The 19,401-nt window shown below is 40.2% G+C and overlaps 1 protein-coding gene and 1 long non-coding RNA gene across 3 annotated transcripts in view; both read right to left on the bottom strand.

The window, feature by feature from the left end:
* Positions 1-1,715: 1,715 nt before the first annotated feature.
* On the bottom strand, positions 1,716-14,794 carry LOC144230561 (uncharacterized). Its single transcript, XR_013334794.1, has 3 exons — positions 5,724-14,794; positions 2,327-2,473; positions 1,716-2,041 (listed from the first exon to the last, which is right to left on the bottom strand). It is a non-coding gene; the product is annotated as an uncharacterized LOC144230561 (long non-coding RNA).
* A 1,678-nt stretch (positions 14,795-16,472) lies between these two features.
* SRSF1 (serine and arginine rich splicing factor 1) overlaps positions 16,473-19,401 on the bottom strand; it is a 3,793-nt gene continuing 864 nt past the window's right edge. The window contains exons 2-5 of one of the 2 annotated variants that reach the window (XR_013334793.1): positions 19,335-19,401; positions 18,802-18,974; positions 17,917-18,601; positions 16,473-16,991 (exon numbers count right to left, since the gene is read on the bottom strand). The exon at positions 19,335-19,401 is cut by the window's right edge and continues 136 nt beyond it. Coding sequence is in view for 1 of the 2 variants with exons in the window: in XM_077762846.1 (XP_077618972.1) it covers positions 18,407-18,601; positions 18,802-18,974; positions 19,335-19,401 (435 nt within the window). In the remaining variant the exon portion in view is untranslated. Of the gene's footprint in view, positions 18,602-18,801; positions 18,975-19,334 lie in introns of both variants that reach the window. The other variant, XM_077762846.1, reaches the window with a different exon arrangement.

The raw sequence follows: 19,401 nt of genomic DNA, 5'->3' as shown, positions 1-19,401 counted from the left end.
AAATTTTAAAATGACCATTTGAAAGCTTTTTCTAGAGGGGGCATTTGCCACCTTTACACCAACCTGGATGCCAGCTAGTTATATATCATATCTTTCCCAGTGCATTTTTTAAGCTTAAAGCTTAACACATGATAAAACAATATTAGATCAGAATGAGAAAAGAGGCTTGAGAAATTTTGCATATCTTCAATTTTAAGAAGCCCAAATATATTTAAAAAATCACTTAAAAATCAAACCTACTCACATCTGAAAGAAAATATGCCTGAAAACAATGTACCAGCTCTACACAACAGGTATTGTTTGAATTATCCAATCCTCTATATATTATCTCCACCGGGATGGGTCCAGTGGCTGGGAGGATTTTTTGAGAATGCTGCATCCATTCCTGGTTAGTTTCAAAGGTCTCCAGCGCCCAAGCAAGGCGTTTGGGATTTCACAAAGTTGTTCAAAGAAGGAAAATAACCCAGAGAGGCGGGAAGAACGCCTTTAAAGTGACAAGCTTCCTTAACCTCCTCCGGTTCCGAAGTTTTCCCGTGAGCTCATCACTACTGCCCACTAAGCGATTCGTTTGCAAATAGAAACGAAGCAGGGAAAAAATAAGTTCCAGCCTAGGTCTTCCCAACAGGGGTTCCCCACCTAAAACGGGCAGGCAAGAGGAGTGCCAACGTATCGGCTACAGTCACTTTTAAGTTTCTTGCTGAAAGTGTAGACCAACACCCCAATGACTCATCTGGGGGCTTTGTAAGCGGACTTTGTTTGCGTTCTCCACTTTCCGTCTCCCCCACTTGGTAGGAGGGCACGTCCGAGGTGGAACGCGAGGGAAAGCGNGGATGGGGGGGTCAGAAAGTCAACACATACACAAAAAGAGGAGAGGGAGGTGAAACGGAAGGAGAGCGAGCGAAAGATGGATGAAGTGCGGGGGGGGGCGCTCAGAGTAGGACCTGGGGACCCCCCCTCACCCCACGGTGCGGACCCGGGCCAGGCGCGCGGTGGCCAAGCGGCCCGCGCTATCCAGCGGCCCGGCGCCCTCCTTTCTCTGGGCCGCGGGTGGTGACAGCGACCGGCCTCCTCCCTTCCCCTTCAGGGCGGGAGGGAAGGGTGTGTGCGTGTGCGTGAGTGTGCTGGGGGGGGGCCCGGGGTTCACCCCGAGGCCTGCTCTCTCCCCCGCACCCCGTGAGGCCGCCTCCTTTCACCTCAGCAGCCCCGCTCCGCCGGNGTCCGCGGCTCAGGCAGCTGGAGCAGGGGGAGCGCAGGAGAGAAGATGGAGGACGCCAGGGTCTGGCGCGGGCTCGCTGGGCACTGCGGAGCCGCCTCTCGGGGCGCCAGCNTGGAAGGCACAGGCCACGGCGGTCAGCCGGCTCTTCAGTCCCGTAGACGCGGCACAGCCCGAGCCTCCAGATTGGGGGAAGCCCCCAGGGCTTCGAGTGTCTCTCCCCTCTGGCAGTTCCTCCCCAGCCAGCTAAAGCCTCCGCACTACTGCTACGCTGTGCATCTGCCTCGGAGTGGCCCTCCAGCTCTAAAAAGGAATCCCACTGGGGTGCAGCCTCAGATCCTCCCAGCTGAGGGAAACACTTCCCACGCGCAGAGATGTCATTACTGGCTGATCCTTGGGCGAAGGGCTGAGCTTTCCCATCCTCCCCTTAACTCCAGATAGGATATGACATTTTACCCGAACATCCCCCTCTCCCGCCAAAAGAATAAAAACAAGTGAGAAGTATAGATAAGAAATCATTTTTGTCCTTTAGTACAGTCTGCTTTCTCACCCCACAAAACAAAAACCGAACTTGTGGTTGGACGGCGTCAGATGTCACTGAGGTGACCCCAGCCTGTTTGCAGTTCCAAGTCTTCCGTGTAGGCGTCACTGCTACTGGAACTTTGTATGATGATGTCCTGAACGTTTGCTATCCTCTCCTCGCAGAGAGGTAGCTACTGGGAATATCAGAGACAAGCTATTATTAAACAAATGTCTCCAGTCCAAGAAGTCTCCTGTGGCGAGAAATGTGGGGGCAGGCTGTATCGGTGATATTTTTATAAACCCTGGCTTAAAAAAAAAAATTCCTCAGATGGTCACATTATTTCAAGACTTCAACATCTTTCACAACCAACGGTCTCTTATCTCATGCACTCCATTTATTCCTCTCCAGACACATTCTAATCAAGGTCACCATCTTGAACTTCCCCTAGATTTACACAATAGTAATAGTATGGTTGCAGAATTCTATTCGTAAAAGAAACTGAAGAGGTATAGTCATTTGACAGTCTGTGTTTCCCTTCCACCCACTACACATGTATACCCCCCCTCCCGCTCTTTCCTCCCCTCAGTCACCAGAAGGAAAGGGCTGCACACGTTGGCCTGGTTCCTTTTAGAGTCGATTCCCTATTGGACATTGCTTGGAGGCCTTGGGGATGAATGAGAAGTTCTGCAGTGTGGATCAGTATCAGAAGCAGGTAGCACATCAGGGGACAGATCAGCCTAAGACAGGAGGGGACAGAAAAGGATGAATAGTTTCTCATACATTCCTCAGCTAAGCTGCTGCAGTGGCTTACTTATGTCTCTATAAAAATGTCCCCCGGTAGTCTTATTTGGGGAGATAAATAAAATGGCTCAGGAAGCCTAAGTTTATATGCACATGCAAGATAAGGAGGGAAGTAAGATGTAAATCTAAGGAATTAACTAGGTAAACTAAAATCTCAATTCTAACCTTAGACACTGCCTGTTCTTTCATTTTCATTCAGTGACTCCACATCTCTGCTTCTTGACCACAGAGTCACCTCAAGGGCTATGTAATTTTCTACTAAGTTTTCCTCCTCCCCAGTTTAGCCTTTCCTACTTTGCAGTGTTTCAAAGGGTGTTAGAAATGAAACTTCAGGATCATGCAAACTAGTGCTTATGAAGACCATAATTCTGACGACGATATTCCCAGACTCTTGAACTTATTCCAAGATCTAGAAACCCTTGTCCAGCAATCTTTCTCATAGTACCTCTGGAGAGGAGTTTTCTCACCAACAGGAAATAGAGGTCAAGTGAAAACAGTCCAGTTCTCGTTACCGAAGAGCTGGGATTCAGAAGTATCACTTTTCTTGGGGAAAATGGCTCTATCCAGGAGAGAAACCCAAATTCCTGATTGTTCCCCAAACCCTCCCTTAAAAAGAAAATTTAATAGCCTCTTAAATTCAGATGAAATTTTAAACGTTAGGATATTTTCCCTCTGGTTTCGAACAATTACTCAAAACCCATCAGCTCCAAATGTTTTGAGGAATATGATGAAACCAGTAAGATTAAAGACTCCATCCCTAGAAGGGGCATTTCTGCCCTTAGGACAGACAATATTCTTAACGACCAACAAATGAGCCCCTCCTCAAACAGCTTCCACAGACAATACTGGAGAAAGTGAAAAGACTAGAGATGTCTAAAGACAGTAAATTTATCCTGATTATTGTAAACAACTTTCAGTGGGTGAATCAATAGTGCTACCTTCAGACAGATTAACTGAAATGTTTGGTGTCTAAGCAAAAAAAAAAAAAAAGTGTGCCTACATCTACCGAAATAAAACTTGAGATCCCCTCCTCCTCACCTTAATCAGTTTCCTCTTTCCCACCTCCTCTGCCCCAGTGTGTATAACCTGTCAGTCAGTCACTTAACCTTCCAGGGTCTTATTGCCTCATCTGGAAAATGAGGACAAAATAAATACGTATCTCACAGTGGTGATTTGTGAATTAAATGAGAAATGTATGTAAAATGCCTAGAACATTTCCTGTAATAGAACAAGTCCTAAGTAAATATTTTTATTGGTGCTATTTAGTGGTTCTAGATTAACTTTGGGGCTGTGAACTCTACCTAACAGTTCTGAGTTAGTTGATTATTCCTCTCACTTTCTTTCCAAGTAACAGGGTTTTCACCACGCCTCATTCTTCTCTGGAAGAGCCCTAAGGTAAGCTGACAAAAGGCTAATGACACATGACAAAGGAAGATGCCTATTAAGATCAACTTTTCAAGGGGCGCTTGGCTGGTTCACTTGGAGGAGCTCGCAACTCTTGATGTGGGGGCCGTGGGTTTGAGGCCCACGTTGGGTGTAGAGATTACTTAATAAAAACTTTAAAAGAAATCCTTTTTTTTTTTTTTTAAGATCAGCTTTTCTAAAGACAACTTTTAGCAAACTTTAGAGAGCAACAGGATATTTCCTTCCTATTTCGGAGAGAATTTTAAAATCCTGTGAGTACATTTAGGGTTATAATTAGATTTAGCATCCTAGGAATAGGAAACATCTCTGCTGTTGTCAATTACCTGTCCCCAAGTAAGACTGCTTAACAAACTGAAAACAAATCAAATCGAAAACTTTCAATAGGGAAGATCTACTCCAAAGAAGTTAAAAGAGGCTTCAATGAATCTGTCAAGTTAATGGATTAATTCTTCATGCAAAAAAAGCTAGAATGGACAATGAACAAATCTAACACAAGCCAAGAATGGAATATTTGCAAATACCAAAAAAAAAAAAAAAATTGGCCAGAGAGAAGTGTTTACCCCCCTTCATTACCAGCCTCAGTGCAATCAAGGAGGAAAGGAGGCACATTTTAAAGGGAACACCCCCAATCCTCCAAATCAAAACAAGACACCACCACCACCCAGCCAAGCTTCTCGGAGGAAAGCAGAAGTAATCTCCCCACCCCCCTCCAGTCCACCCCAACTTCATAACCACACTAAGGGCCTAAGCCAATTGCCTGTGGCCCATGTGGTCAGAAGTTGGGTTTGTGTTTCAATTCCACCACCTAAAGTGTCATCACTAGTTATTTCTGCTTTAACTGGTAAGGTGAGGAAGGGGAAACAATGGAGAACTTCTCCCTCTGAATACCTATTTAAGTTCCTTGACAGCTGGACAGTCACAGAGAACAAAGGTACAGGAAACAAATCTCATTTTCCTGATAGACATTTAGTTTGACTAGTAGTTGAGGGTTCTAAAACACTATTGTTTCTAAGAAGGGTCACATCCCCAACATGCCAAAAACAAGTCCGAAGCCAAGGAAACACATTTATCACTTTAACTCTTCTAGAAAGAAGCTACCAGGAATCAATGCAAAACCTATCAGTTCCATCCACAAAGCATTTAAGTAGAAAAACTAACTTCCATTTCACAACTCTTAAATGACTGACATAGAACATCTAACAAGTAGCCAACAAAATAGCATAGGACACAAGAAGGAAAGAAAGTAAGACAGGTCAAAAATACACCAAGTAAGAAATTCAATACAACTGGAAAACATACTCTCAGGCACCAAACATTTCTCCTTTGGCCACCTGTTCCTCCCTGCCCTCAGATGCCCCAAGCACAGGGTAATGGCTAAGCTTGAAAAAAAGTTGATAACCAACAAGTCACACAAACTTGGTGGTACTAACCCACACTAAAAGCTTAATTAGCTCAGTTATGACATCACGCTAATAGTCAGAAACATAAATCCTTACATGAATGGTTATTCTAGTACAGTGGCTTTAACCTCCACCCCAAACACATTCCACTGGTTAAAAGAGGGATGTAATGACCCTGAACAGCACTGTGCTATCCATCTGCATTACCAGAAAAACACCATTCATTTGCAAAAAAAAAAAAAAAGAAAAAGAAAAAAAATACTACTTATTAATGCCTGTCCACATGTTGTGAAGAGTAGGGGCAGAGCAAAACCAAAATACATCAAATGAATATTCTTTACCCAAACCCTGATAGACACACCTCGTTAATAATTTCTTCACACCAGATTTAGGGGTAGTCCAGAATTCAAGAAGGGTTTTGTTTCTCAGAAATCTCCAGAGTTAGCATATTAATACATGTGGATTTTATGGTTCCCTCTTTCTGCATCCGTAGTCCTTCCTCTCCCTTTCATGGACCTAGAATTAAGAAAAAGCCTCATCGGGTCAATCTGATGTTCTGCTGAGGATTCCCCCATTCCCGGGGAACTAATGCATTATGTTGCCTGTGTGAGGGAAGCGAGCAGTGGTGACCTAAGACACTGATGTGGCATCACAACACTAGCTAGACTAAGCTTTAGGAAGGCTGCTCCATTCTAGAAAGCAATGCCAAAAGATGGCAACGCAAGGCCAGGATAGCATTAAGATCTGGCTAAGGCTCCAGGGGAGGGAATTCGCTCCTTTAAAGGTGTTTCTTGACCCTGAGCAGTCTCTGAACTAGACACTACCTAAAGCTCAGTCATTGGGTCTAGGCATAAAAGCAGGTGCAGGAACCAGGCAAGCTGTTAGGGACAACAGCTGTACTCTGCATTTGCTCCTTAAGCTGTGAATAAAACATCAGGCTTACAGCTATCGCAAATACTACTCCAAACATTGTATCCTTGATTGCCTGAGCAGAGGCAGCAAGCTCTTTGCTAGAATTGAAGGGGACCAGAATTCCTAGAGGACAGTGGTTTTGACTTGATGAACAATTTACTCTGGTAAATAGGGAAGATGGGTCAGAGAATCTAGATTTGTCTCCTGAAGTAACTTTATAGTCTTTTCAACAAAGTGTACAAAGCTCTACTCAACTACCTGACAGAAGTAAATCAGCCCTCTACCCCCAAGGACTGACCCTGTCCTCTGCTTTTTTTTACTGACCTTACATAAGTACCGCCCCCTTCACCGCCCCCCAGCTCCTAGCTATTTCCTCTTGTTTTTCCAGCTTCCTCTGCCTGACCCACCTGTCCTTTCACTTCCTCTCATCTTTCATTCAGCAGGGACTACTCAGAAAGCCATATCCAAGCCTGTGAAAAAAAGCTTCCGGGGCATCAGGTAGGTATAAGGTAATCTCAGAAACCGGCATTCTGGGGGTTAGGTTACACATGATTTCTGCCTTTTAGTAGTTTGCACTTTAGATAGGAAAGGCAATATACTTACTCTTCATATACGGAAGTGCATCTTCAGACCAATCTACTAATGCATTTACAGATTTATAATTAGGGGATGAAAAAATCCTTTAGTGACGCATCTCAGGGACACTGGAACTGGTAACTTTTATTCCTAAATATTCATTGAGTCCCCTATGTAGTACTCAGCAAAACTCATGAAGCCTGAGGAAGCCCCCCCCCCCATGTTTGACATGTTAATTTAGCTCAGTTATTCTGATCACTTAGGCAAAGCAGATGGAAGGGTTCAAATTGGTACTGTAATCTGTGACTAGCCCTCTCACCAAAAGACATGAGAAAACTGAAAAGGACTACTACAAGAAGGTTTAGGATTTATTCCACTGATTACCTTAAAACCACAGGAATTTGGGGATGGGAACACACAGGGAAGACAAGTAGCAAAAAGGTTAAAGGGAACTACCAATCAATATCTCCCATCAGTAATGTTCACTCTAATTTAGTAAGCCTATCCTGGTGGCTTAAGAGCCCTGGTGAAGAGATATTGCATGGGTAAAATAAAATTCAGGCCATGCTAATTAATTTCTACCCAGAAATGACATATTTCATTCAGATTTGAAAGGCAGTCCAGGACCTCCCAAGAATTACTTTCCTAGTTCATAAAAGGTTCTAATCAGCTGGAAGACAAATCAAAGTCCTCACTATCCCTAACGTAGACTCTCTCCTTAGAGAAATGGCTCATGTATAACCATAATCTATTATGAAGGCTTTGCTATTTCAATATACAAGTATCAACTGAGCACCTATTAAATGTCTGGAACTGTACTAGTCACTGGGGATACTTTTAAGGAGCTCCTCCAGGGGAGAACTAAAACTTGAAAAGAATCAGACATTCGTACAAAGTGCTTGAAGAGCACTGGAAGGAAAAAATAAATTTAAAGCGGGTGTTTGACCTCTTTACTAGTAAGAGACTTCATCTCATTAGTTCTCACATAAGTTATAGTTTTAACACTGAAGATTGTAATAAAAGATTGTTGAATATCAAATACAGATGCCTAAGAGGTTGTATGCTCAGGGCTAAGTGTAATGCAGACTTTTTCTCAAGTCACTACACACTGGCTTTTAAAACTCATCTACCTTGAGTAGTAAAGCAATTCAATCTTTCTGTGGTGGATCTCTTTTACGAATATCCATTTGTGTTAAGTGTATATTCAGCTACCAGAACAAATGCAGATTTGTGGACATTTACCTGTTCACAGGGTCTTTTCTATCCTAATGTCTGTCCTTTGTGGGCTGCCCCCTCATTAGGAGTGTCTAGCCAAGCCCTGGCTGTGTCCTGAAGCCAGCCTGACTCGTAGGGGTTAAAAGAGGGCAAGGGCCTCTGATGCTGGCTTTGCACTGCATGCTAGAAAGACAGGGAGTTAAGCACCCCACTTTCCTGCTGCTGAGCTCTGGGCCACAGCCACTAGGACTAAAACATGGATCAAAGACAGCACGATGGGACACCCTGGTGGTAGCAGGTGATATTACAGGTCATTTTCACTCGAGTCCCTAGAAACCACCCCACTGGAAAAGGCAGGCTGGCTTAAAAGAAAAAACCAACCAAACAAAAAACAAGTAATGTGGTAGTAAAATGAACAAATTTGTCACAAGACAAGATTCAAGTTCTGGGCCTGTCACTTTTAATTATCTTTGAGCCTATTTCATCAACTGCAAAATGAAGCTAATGCCACTCAAGGGTTATAATAAATCAAAGTACTTCATGGAACAGTTAGCTACTACTTTCACTGAGAATAAGGTATTTGTCTTATGCCTTTGCATTTTTCCTTTAAAAAAAAAAAAAGGTAGCGAGGGCATGAACCCTTGAAGTCCCTACTTTGGAAATAAGCCAAATCTGATTAGAGGACCACACTATTTATCTAAGCCATGCAGGGTACCTGCCTAGGATTTCATGAACATATTCATTCATAAACATTAAGGTATTAGTATACCGAGCATCTTGGAATTGTCAAAAACACAGTGCTTGCTCTTAGTTTACTGCGTAACCAGGGGATATACATGTATACAAAACTATACAACAGACTGAAAGCAACATGAAGCGCATACATGTGACAATATATAAACAAAAAAAGCAAAGCAGAAATTACAGTGCAATTAGTCCAAGAATGCTGAAGTCTTTAGCTGATCATGAAGGGGTGGAAGAATTAGAGGCAAACGGCAGGGGAGTGTTGGTACGGTGTGTGTGGAAGGGAAGGTTTGTTGAGTCTCTTGGCTTTGAGACAATTCAGCTACCAGGGTTAGGGTCCTGGAGTCATGTTAAGACTCTCCCAAACCAAGGAAATATACCACCCACTTCCTAAATTCTATATAAATCTTCACATATGAATGCCTTTTTGGATAAATAAGTAACCACCAAAATAATCCAACCCCAAAGAGAAATCTGCAGGAATTCTCACTTCGGTAGGACCACGAAGTCTGGAAGTAATTTAAAGCTTCTTCTGTTAGGAATCAGGATTAAGAATGATATAAAAAGGCGACACAGGAGGAAGCACCAAGACCATTCTACCCTTAGGGAGACAACAGCATCAATGCTTGATCGGGATTTTCAAAGGGTGCAGGGATTGCAAAAAAACAAAACAAAACCAGAATTTAAAAAACCGTTCTTCTGGTCTTTATCAGATTGATATATGGGGCAACACTAACATTTCCCTACTTGGATTAGGCTAGAATTTAAATTTGAATTTCCTAGTTTCACATCTGAGGAGGAATTATTTGATGCAATGTTAAGAACAGCACAGGTTTCTCAAATAATCCACCCAGATACCCAAGCTTGCGAAATAGGCTTCTATAGTTTGTTGCTTTTAAGGAATAAAAGTTCTTTCAGCACTGTATTTGGCTGAATGGGAGATACAAATACTTCTACAGAAACCTCAGTGAGTACTAAAAAAACACAAAACTTTCAACAGTAATAAAATGGTGAGATTAAATGCATCACAGAGAAGAGAGCTATGGTATGAAGTTTATAGTCTCAGGAATGAAGTTTCACTGAGGATGATCAGGACTTGGAGCTTCAGGGTAACTTAAGTGGGGAGGGAGAAAGGTCTACAAATACGAAAGTACAAACAAGCACGGTCAGCATTTACCCGATCAACCAGAGCCAAGGGAAGTTGTGATTGCGGAACAGTGACAAACTGGAAAGGCAGACCTCCTACCGTTGATTTGTATTAGGGGAGTTGACATGAGATCAGCTACAACACTTTCGTGACGAATTTGGGTGTAGTACAGATAAGGATGCTGGTACAACAAATGCAGATGGCATGCAAACTAAACAGCATTTTGAACTATTATCTGGCAAATAACCTGTAGTTCAAGTTGTAGATGTAATGGTACTATGGCTAAGAAGTGGTTATATAGAAAGTCATATGCAAATGTACTACCTAACTCTAGAGTACAAAGGAATCACTTTCAGTGGTCTTTGCTGTAGTGTGCTTGCTGGGCTGCTAGCCAACATTTCACGTCTTAAGACGTGGATGTCACTCTTGGTTTATTTTATAACTCACATTTCTTTAAAAAAAAAAGTCTCCAAAAATAATTAGAAACACTCCAGGAGGTCACAGAATGGAAAATGATATTTTAATGTTACATACAAATATTTAGCTTCTACTACTACACAATAAATAACAAAGATTTATTCCGAACTTAGACACAGAAAAAATGTAGACCTAATATTTTACGGGTTACTTATTCAAGATATTCAGAATGGGAAATAATTCAAATTTCTAGGTTTCTCTTCCAAAGCAACTGAATGATTATCTTGAGTGTCTATTCAGTGCATAGCTATTTTGTGCTATGTACCTGGAAGGGGGAGGAAGAAAGGTTATGACCTGTTAGAAAAGACAGACATAAACAACTCACTGATAATCAAGGCAGAATGGCAAAAGTTTTAAGATACAGTAGAAATACTCTGTGGAAATAGGGGAAGGACCAAAAGTATTTACTCAAGTAAGTTTATTTAGGGACTATCGTGCCAGACACCATCTTGGTTCGTCAGGAAAATAAAATGCAAACAAGAAAGCTGGTGTAGCTGGCTGGATACTGCAAGCAAGCCAGGTGACCTAGCTATACTCGAGGTACACACATACACAAGTCTGTGTCTACAAAGGAATGATTCTGTCTGTATGACAGGCACTAAGTTTCCAGGAGGTGATTTTTGAGATACTAGCCAATGTTAAGTTACATCTCTCTAACAGAAGAGATGGAAAGCATCGCAGGTGGAAAGAACACTTAGGACCAAATGCCAAGAAATGCTGGGGAATGCCAAGTCCTGGGATATGGAGCGAATCAGGGGGAGGGCTTAAGATGAGGCTATAAAGGTAAGGCAGGGCTAGGTTACCAAGGGCCTCAGGTACCTTATTTCTAAGAGTAACCTCCAAGCAATGAGGTTTCAAAAAACTCTAGTAGGGAGTGACAGGATAAATTTTTTCATTAAAAAAAAAAAAAAAAACCAAAAAAAAAAACCCACTCTACCATCGGTGGCTGGTGGACAGCTGGGGCGGGGGGTGAGGACACTAATGAATTTCTAACCACACTTGAAATTCACTGACCATACAGTAGATGTTGTTAATTCAAATTTCCAAGCAGGCCACTTAAAGGGCAGAAGAGATTCAGCCTAGGACTTCCAAGTCCTATTTAAAGGCTGTTGGTTGCCTTTTGACTGATGCAGCAGTCCATTCCTAAGTTTTAAACCTTAATCCCTGCCACAATTTGAAAACTTATCCCAAACTTTATGTATTAAGGCTCCCCTACAGCACCTCAGGACACAATTCTACCATGCCTCTGGCAGTTTACAATCTCCAAGTTCAGCCTTTTTCTTTTACAAAGAATTCTGGACTTCCAACTGTACAATTTTGGTTTTAGAACGCCTCTTCACAAATTCAACTAAAGAGACCACATACCTAACACTGTTAGGATTAAAGACAAGCATAATCAACCTATAGTCCTCTCAGTCCAACCTGTACCAAGCCTGCTGTCAGCAACCACCGTCCGTGGCTACACTTGCCATATAAAATGTTAGTTAAGCAGGCAGGGAATCTGTAAATTTGATTCTTCTCTCTTGAAAAAATACTTTTATTTGCTCTTTTAGAAATTCTTCAAAGCATACAAGTTTCTACTATCAATGTTTTAAGGTGAGTGCTCCCACATCCATTTTGAGTAAACTGTATCATCGACTGGGCCCAAAACTTAACAGTATTTTTATAGTGAATTTAAACAAGAGGTTTACATTCTTTGCAATATTAAGGTTATAGGGAGGGAATGATGGGAATGACATGCTAAAATTTAAGCTTTCTTAATATAAAATGGCATTAAGTAAACTGGACAAGAGAACTATAGGTACAGACTTTATGGTCACAAGGTAACTCTCTGTAGCTAGTTAAGCAAGGCCTAGAGAACAGAAAAAATGTCAACAGTTAACCTGATGAATAAGCAGAATTTTAAGACACACTAATACTCATTAAGTCTTTCATAACACTGAGAAATAAGACTCCAGAAACCTGTTTCACACCACATAAACAAGCAACAAAGGTCCCTGAATGCTTATTTGTTTTTCCTAGTATGGTACCAATTTTATGCCTAGATTGCTTTGTGCAGCACATCGACTCCTGCACCCAGTTCTTAGATTTCTGGCCTTAGTGATCTATACCTGTAGGTACACAAGGGAGGCAGGAAAACAGATTCACATCTACAGCAGTTTTTCCTAAGCCCCCAAACCTAGACCTATTTTTCTAGAGGTTCAGTACTAATAAAGCTCTTCCAAAACTTAAATGGATCCTTACTCAACAGATGAGAAGGCAAAGGTAAAATTATAGTGAGAAAACTTACTCAAAAAAATTCCACTTAACTTTGAAGCTAACAGAGAAGATTAAGGTACTTGCTTTCCAACTTGCTTTAGGGATATTTTACAGTAGGGAGAATTTCCTGGTTGATTTTGTGTAATAGCTCCCTCTAGTGGCTACAAAGTTTCCCCGAGCATTTACTCAAACAGGAGTGGAATGTTAAAAAAAAAAAAAAAAAGATATCTGGCATCCCTACAAGTGGTTTTGTTCATATTTGGTGAAGAGGAGTATAACATTCTAGAGAAGCTCTCAATTCCCACTATCTTCACACAGATCGTTCTATCAATAGTCGACACAGAGAACAGTTTTAAGTTACAGGGCCACAGGAGTTAAAGACATTTAACTTGTTAACTCCTTTGTGCTTAAGACAGACACCCAGGATCTGAAGAACTCAAGATCTTAAGTATCGTTTCATGTTTTGCACATCTACCTACAACTGCAACCTCCTGATGCAAAGGTATGGGTGTAAAGTTTCTCTCCCTGATCACCCAGCTTCAGAAACTTACAATGTTTATTATAAGGTGATTTCTGCCTGAACTAACTTCTCCATGACAAAGACTAATTTATTCACTTTTTGTGTGCTACAGGAGCATTCTGCTTTTACTTACAGAAAAATTCTGGGCTGCCTGGGTGGCTCAGTCGGTTAAGCATCCGACTTCGGCTCAGGTCATCATCTCACAGTTTGTGGGTTCAAGCCCCGCATCGGGTTCTGTGTTGACAGCCAGCTCAGAGCCCGGAACCTGCTTCAGATTGTGTATCTCCCTCTCTCTCTGACCCTCCCCTGCTCATGCACTCTCTCTCGGGGGAGAAAAAAAAAACACTGAAAAAAATTCCTCTATTCCTACAAAATCACAACCACCTTTAAGTCTGTCAGGTATAGCTTTAAGTTATCAAGAAGCATCCCCCAAGTCTAACTTCCTGGGCCTCTTTTTAAAGTTTTTGCCAGGATTACCATGTATTCAGTAGACAATCAAAATTAACACAATGAACAGATGCTTCCTTATAATCTCATTATTTCATGCCAATCCCAGCGTCTTTTATAGGATCAGATGGATCAATGTAAAATCCTGTAAAGTACTGAAGAAAAGTATCCCCAAAGAATAAAATGTACCACCACTACATACACTAGGATGGCAGAATGATTTCATTCAGTGGAGTACAACTGTGAGTCCACAACAGTGACAGAATATAAAGAAATGTGGGTCATACCTTTTTTCTCGTGGCTGCTTCAGCTAAAAAGATGGGGAACTTACATCTCAATTAATAAAGGATCCACACTTAACAAGTTTTTTCACTCACATGCCCCAAATTATACAGGCGGAGTCCTTTTTTCTATTAGGGTTCTACAATCTCTTACCCAAACTGGTGAAAGCAAATGTATTTGAAACTCAGAGCCATTTGCACTTTATATTAAAATATGGTACATAGCCTCTATCATGTTAACAGCCTCAGCAAAGCCTATGGTGACTGTGTAATGATACACCAATATTTCTGCAGAAGACAGCGTAGCCCCAGAAAGTGCAAAATGAAGGAAGGAATCTATTCTGGTCAGGTTTTACATTCAACAACAAATTTTCAGTTTTTTGGATAAGAGATTGTGAACCTGTTTTCTCCCTCTGCACTCTATACCAGGATAGAACTAAGTGAAACCAAAGGATGGTTATGGGACAACAGAACTTTAGCCTAATAGTTTCTTTTTAATACTATTTATGATAAATACATACACATAACTTAATTTCTAATTTCAGTACAACTTCATATACAAAGTGCAAAGACACAAGAAATTCATCTACACAGAAAACTTGAAAAAGAAACCACATCAGTCCTAATGAGCAAGATGTTTCAAAGATAAAACAGAGAAAGCTGAAATTCTAGAAGTCATATTCAATTTAAACACTACAAGTGTGCATGGGAACACTCAAAATTTTAGGTATAAAACTTAGGAGAAAAAAACATTTTAAATGAGAAAAATCTGTTATACAGAATTTTAAAAAAATTATTAAACAAGTTTTTAAAATAAAATTCAGATCCCAAACAATTAGGAATCAGAAAATGGGTTTCTTACCTTTTGTCTCCAGAAGGATGTGGGCTGAACAGCAAGGTGGGTTATTCAATCTGATGTTATGAAAAATAATTGCTTCTCAGACTTAAGTTTTTCCTTGGTTAGAAAATAACAAATTATAGATTCCCTACACTATTCTAAGGAGACATAAATAGAGAAAAAGGGAACAATTCAGGGCAGCTTTTTTAGTTCCAAAACAGTGTGACTTTCTTGTAATAGCTGCCAAAACAGGAGAGGTTTAGGGCTCATTTCCTAAGACTGAAAAAGAAAGCCTACACCTCCCCTCACAGCTTCCAGCAGTCTGGACTGGCAACCCTCTACCTTTCATAAACATACAATCAAGTTCTCTGTCATCTTCAGACAGCCTATTATGACATTATTTTTTCCACCTCACTTCAATTCTGAGGTTGGAACTACTAAAATTTTTAGTAGAGCACACCTTTCAACTTAGGCTCAATGCACTCAATCTTGAGTGAAGGCAGTTTCATCTTGGTCTGGTTTCCGACACATTCAACGAACACAGGCTAGACTTTAAGTCTAGCCCACACTGACCTTTGCAAAATTAGTTTAAAACACATTTTACACATAAAACAGAACTTGTCAGTTTTAAATAATAAAAATCTTTCCACTTCTTGAACACTGTATTTTGAATTCTCACATTAAGAACTAATAACTTTAACTTCTATCAAGTTCTTTAAATACTTAAAAGAATCTCCGTTTGAACTTATGATCCCTTCCCTTCCTCCCTACATCCCACAAGATTCATATAAATGTTTTGGTTGGGTGCCCTTATGCAAATCTCTCTCAGGACCCATCTAGTTTTTTCTAGGTTTGGAATTATGTCACCTGCATAGTGGTCTTAAATTCAGCTTCCAACTGTGATTAGCATCCAAGGCAAATGTTAAGATCTAGTTATTTCTTTTGGGTGCAGAAAATGTGTTTTGATGGTTTTGACTAGCTATGAGGAAATCAAAAGAAAAAAAATTAGGGATTTTAACTAAAAATCTCCCCCAACTCATTGAAAATTTGGCACCACGGGGCTGTCAAGTAAAAAGATACATGAACTAGCAGACTAAGATATAAATTACTGCCTTGATAGGTTTTGGAAACAGAATAAGCTTATGGTTGAGAAGGGTTCACAAGGCGAATTCTAAAGCCCAGCTTTTTAGTAACAATAATTCAAATATAAGCAGTTAATATTCTAGTGTAGAATTCACATTTCAAAAAAATATGTAATTTGTAAATGTTACGAATTCTAATCTGTGAATTGAGCATTTAATACTTACCGATTTTTGAGAAGAGCTTGAGAATCTCCAACACTATCTCCAAGATAACATGAACTAGTCACTACCCAAATTTTGCACAAAAAACTATGTTGTTTAGATTATCACCAAAAAATAAACATCTATAAATTTTTAATTATTTTCATCAAAGTGAAACTTATCTTTCAGAAACTAGATCACCCCTCATTTACCATACTATGTACACAATTGCCTTATCTCTCTGAAAACTTTTACAATTAACATTAAGATAGCTAATACCATTTATTAAGATTATCTTTCAAGAACCTTTAATTTACTAACACATAACACAAGAATCAGAATCTTATCAAAGCTTATCGGATAGTCACCCAGTTAAAATTTTACATGAAGAGGAAAAAGGACAACCATGCATAGTTTTTTAAAAAATGTTTATTTTTTTTCAAAGAAAAACGGCAATAGCCAATTGGAAACCTACTTATTCTTCAACTCCAATTTTGTTCTTTAAATTTAGAAGTGACTTACTGATTTACTATTTTAAACAAACCCCCCCTTTCCCCTTTAAATGTTTACCATCTACTCGTGCTGAATCCTTCCAAGGAGATTGCTCCAGCGTATTATCTCCAGGTCCTCGCTTTGCTCCTTTTACCAAAAAATGCAAAACACAATTCCATCGTGCATCTTAAGGGCTCCAATCGTCAAAAATAGGAAAAAAAAAAAATCTTTGGAATAGCCAATTAAGTTGAATAAAAAAAAAAAAATCCACACGAATGCGGTTTGGTTGGGGCAGGAATCCACTCCTATGTTCCTGGTAATCTGATCCCGCTCCATGAATCCTTGTAATTCATCCTCCCTATCCTATCCACATTATGATTTGAATCCAATGATCCAGCTCCAAGGATTGGGATCCAGTGAGCCCTCTCCAATCCAAACCTTTATAACCAGCAAAACCAAAAAAGAGGAGGCAAAATGTTAGATACTGTAATCAAAAAAGGTTTCTGGGGAATGATGAGTTATGTCTGTCATCAGTTTAACAGATGTACATCAATAACTATCAAATTCCCCAAAACAAGTTTCTGAATGGTGTTCAGATAAATTTTAGAAACTTAATCATCATAGAGACTAATTGGAAGAAGCATTTTATATTTACAGTTCAACTGATAATGCCAACACTTGTTACTGTACAGCGTATTACAGGTTTTGTGGTTGCAAAAAGTTATGTAGTTGAAAAGTTTACTGGTATTGCTACCCACCCTAAGTCTAAACTAAACCTAATGCTCCCATCTGCAATTTAATTTGCAAATTAAAGTGTTTTAAACATGAGTCAATTATGAATATTAGTTAAAAGGGGAAAGTGAGACTTTAAAAATATTCCCAACTAGATTATCTACACCAATACATTGGAATTCTCTATTTTGCTTTCATTTTGTCTTAAAAAAATGAAATAGCAACGCTCTATCAGTCACACAGAGGACATGCAGATTTAGCAGTATTGATATTATACTCTATCTGGTCGGAATTAAAAGACACCCTGTACCCACATGTACACCAACAGCAGGTCACACATTAACAGTTGTAACTAAGCACTGTGACAAATTAGCCAGTTCTTCCCACATTAGTCCCTATTAAAACAAAAAAGGGGGGGAAGGGAGCAAAATAAATTGTTACAAAATGGGCAATGTAACATTTGCCACAATTGCCAAGGTTTAAAGAGCAAAGCAATTGTAGCTAAAGATAACTGCATAAGATGTTTGCAAGTGTTTTAAGGTAGATGTATATAATCACTTTAAACCCTTGCCTTTTAGTATAAGGTCAATACTGCCAATTTCATCTGTGACAATAGCACTTGGAGTCATACCATTGCCTCCATTATTGATCTGATCCTCCTCAATCCTCCTTTTGACAATCCTAAAATGATTGAAATGTGCTCCACAATCCTTAATCCAAAGCATTCTTAATCCATCTCTTCAGATATGTCTACAGAAAGACACATGAAAAGCAAGATAAACATAAGAACTTCCCCAGGTAAGGTAACCACAAACACCCCCCAACATCCCCAGTTCACACAAACCAGAGCAGAATAGACATTTACACAATATCACAGTCTGAAGAGCATGGAGAGTTAACTAAATTTAAACAATCCTGTCTATGACATCACTTAAAATACATTTTATCAGACATGAGGGGAATGTAGATGTTAGGAGCAAGGGGATATTACACAAGAATGCAATTCAACACTTTATAGCCCATTCTGAACAAAACAGTTTGAATTAAAAAATGAAAAGATTGTACTGAGTAAAGGAAAACTGTATACAACATGGGTTCTACAAAAAGTGTCACCAATCATCTTATGTACGAGAGCGAGATCTGCTATGACGGGGAGAATAGCGTGGTGATCCTCTGCTTCTCCTTGGGGAATAACTGCGACTCCTGCTGTTGCTTCTGCTACGGCTTCTGCTACGACTACGGCTTCGAGATCGTGATCTTCCATAACTCGGACTTCTGGGCCCATCAACTTTAACCCGGATGTAGGCAGTTTCTCCCTATTGAATAGACAGAACTTTCGATTGAAGATCTAAGCTTTCATCTGTCTTCAGGCATGCTGAACGAATACAACGCAACTAAAACCAGTAATCTGGTACTTTACTTGGACACCCTTGCCTGAATCTTACCTTCAAATTCCATTGTTAAGACCACTGTATCCAATTCTGGCCAAAGAAAAGAGTAAGTGTAAAAAACCTACCTCATGAGATCTAAACTTAGTGTTATCCAGTTTTCGAACTGCATAGGTCATATCTTCTTTCCGTACAAACTCCACGACACCAGTGCCATCTCGGTAAACATCAGCATAACATACATCACCTGCTTCACGCATGTGATCCTTCAGATCCTGCCAGCTTCCACTTGGAGGCAGTCCTAAAAAAGTATTTGTTCAATACCAATCACCCCAAATTTCACATTAAACTTAAAATTTACACTACCACAAAGACTACTTTAAAATTAATGATCTGACTCAAGATCCTAGGTCAAGCTCTGTTAAGATCCTGGAATTCAGAGTTGAGAATTAGTTGCGAAGGACCTTCACAGTCTAGGTAACCAACCTAAGAGTACGAACGTACGTGGTAACAGGTATACCTCCACCACTGTGATCCTTGTTTACTAAATTTACCCGAAAAACTAATTTAAGACCTACCACAAAAACTCGTCACTTGTCAACACTGGTCACCCAAGGAAAAACTTAAGTGTTCTGTGTCTTCTCACGAACAGTAAACTCACCAGAGACAACCACTCTGTTTTCAGAACGCCTGGATGGGGGGCCATAGCGACCTCGGGGAGCCCCGCC

This window comes from Crocuta crocuta, unplaced genomic scaffold (genome assembly GCF_008692635.1).
Source record: "Crocuta crocuta isolate KB4526 unplaced genomic scaffold, BGI_CrCroc_1.0 scaffold144, whole genome shotgun sequence".
NCBI lineage: Eukaryota > Metazoa > Chordata > Mammalia > Carnivora > Hyaenidae > Crocuta > Crocuta crocuta.
The sequence above is the reverse complement of the archived record's forward strand: the minus strand, read 5'-3'. Positions and strand labels throughout refer to the sequence as shown.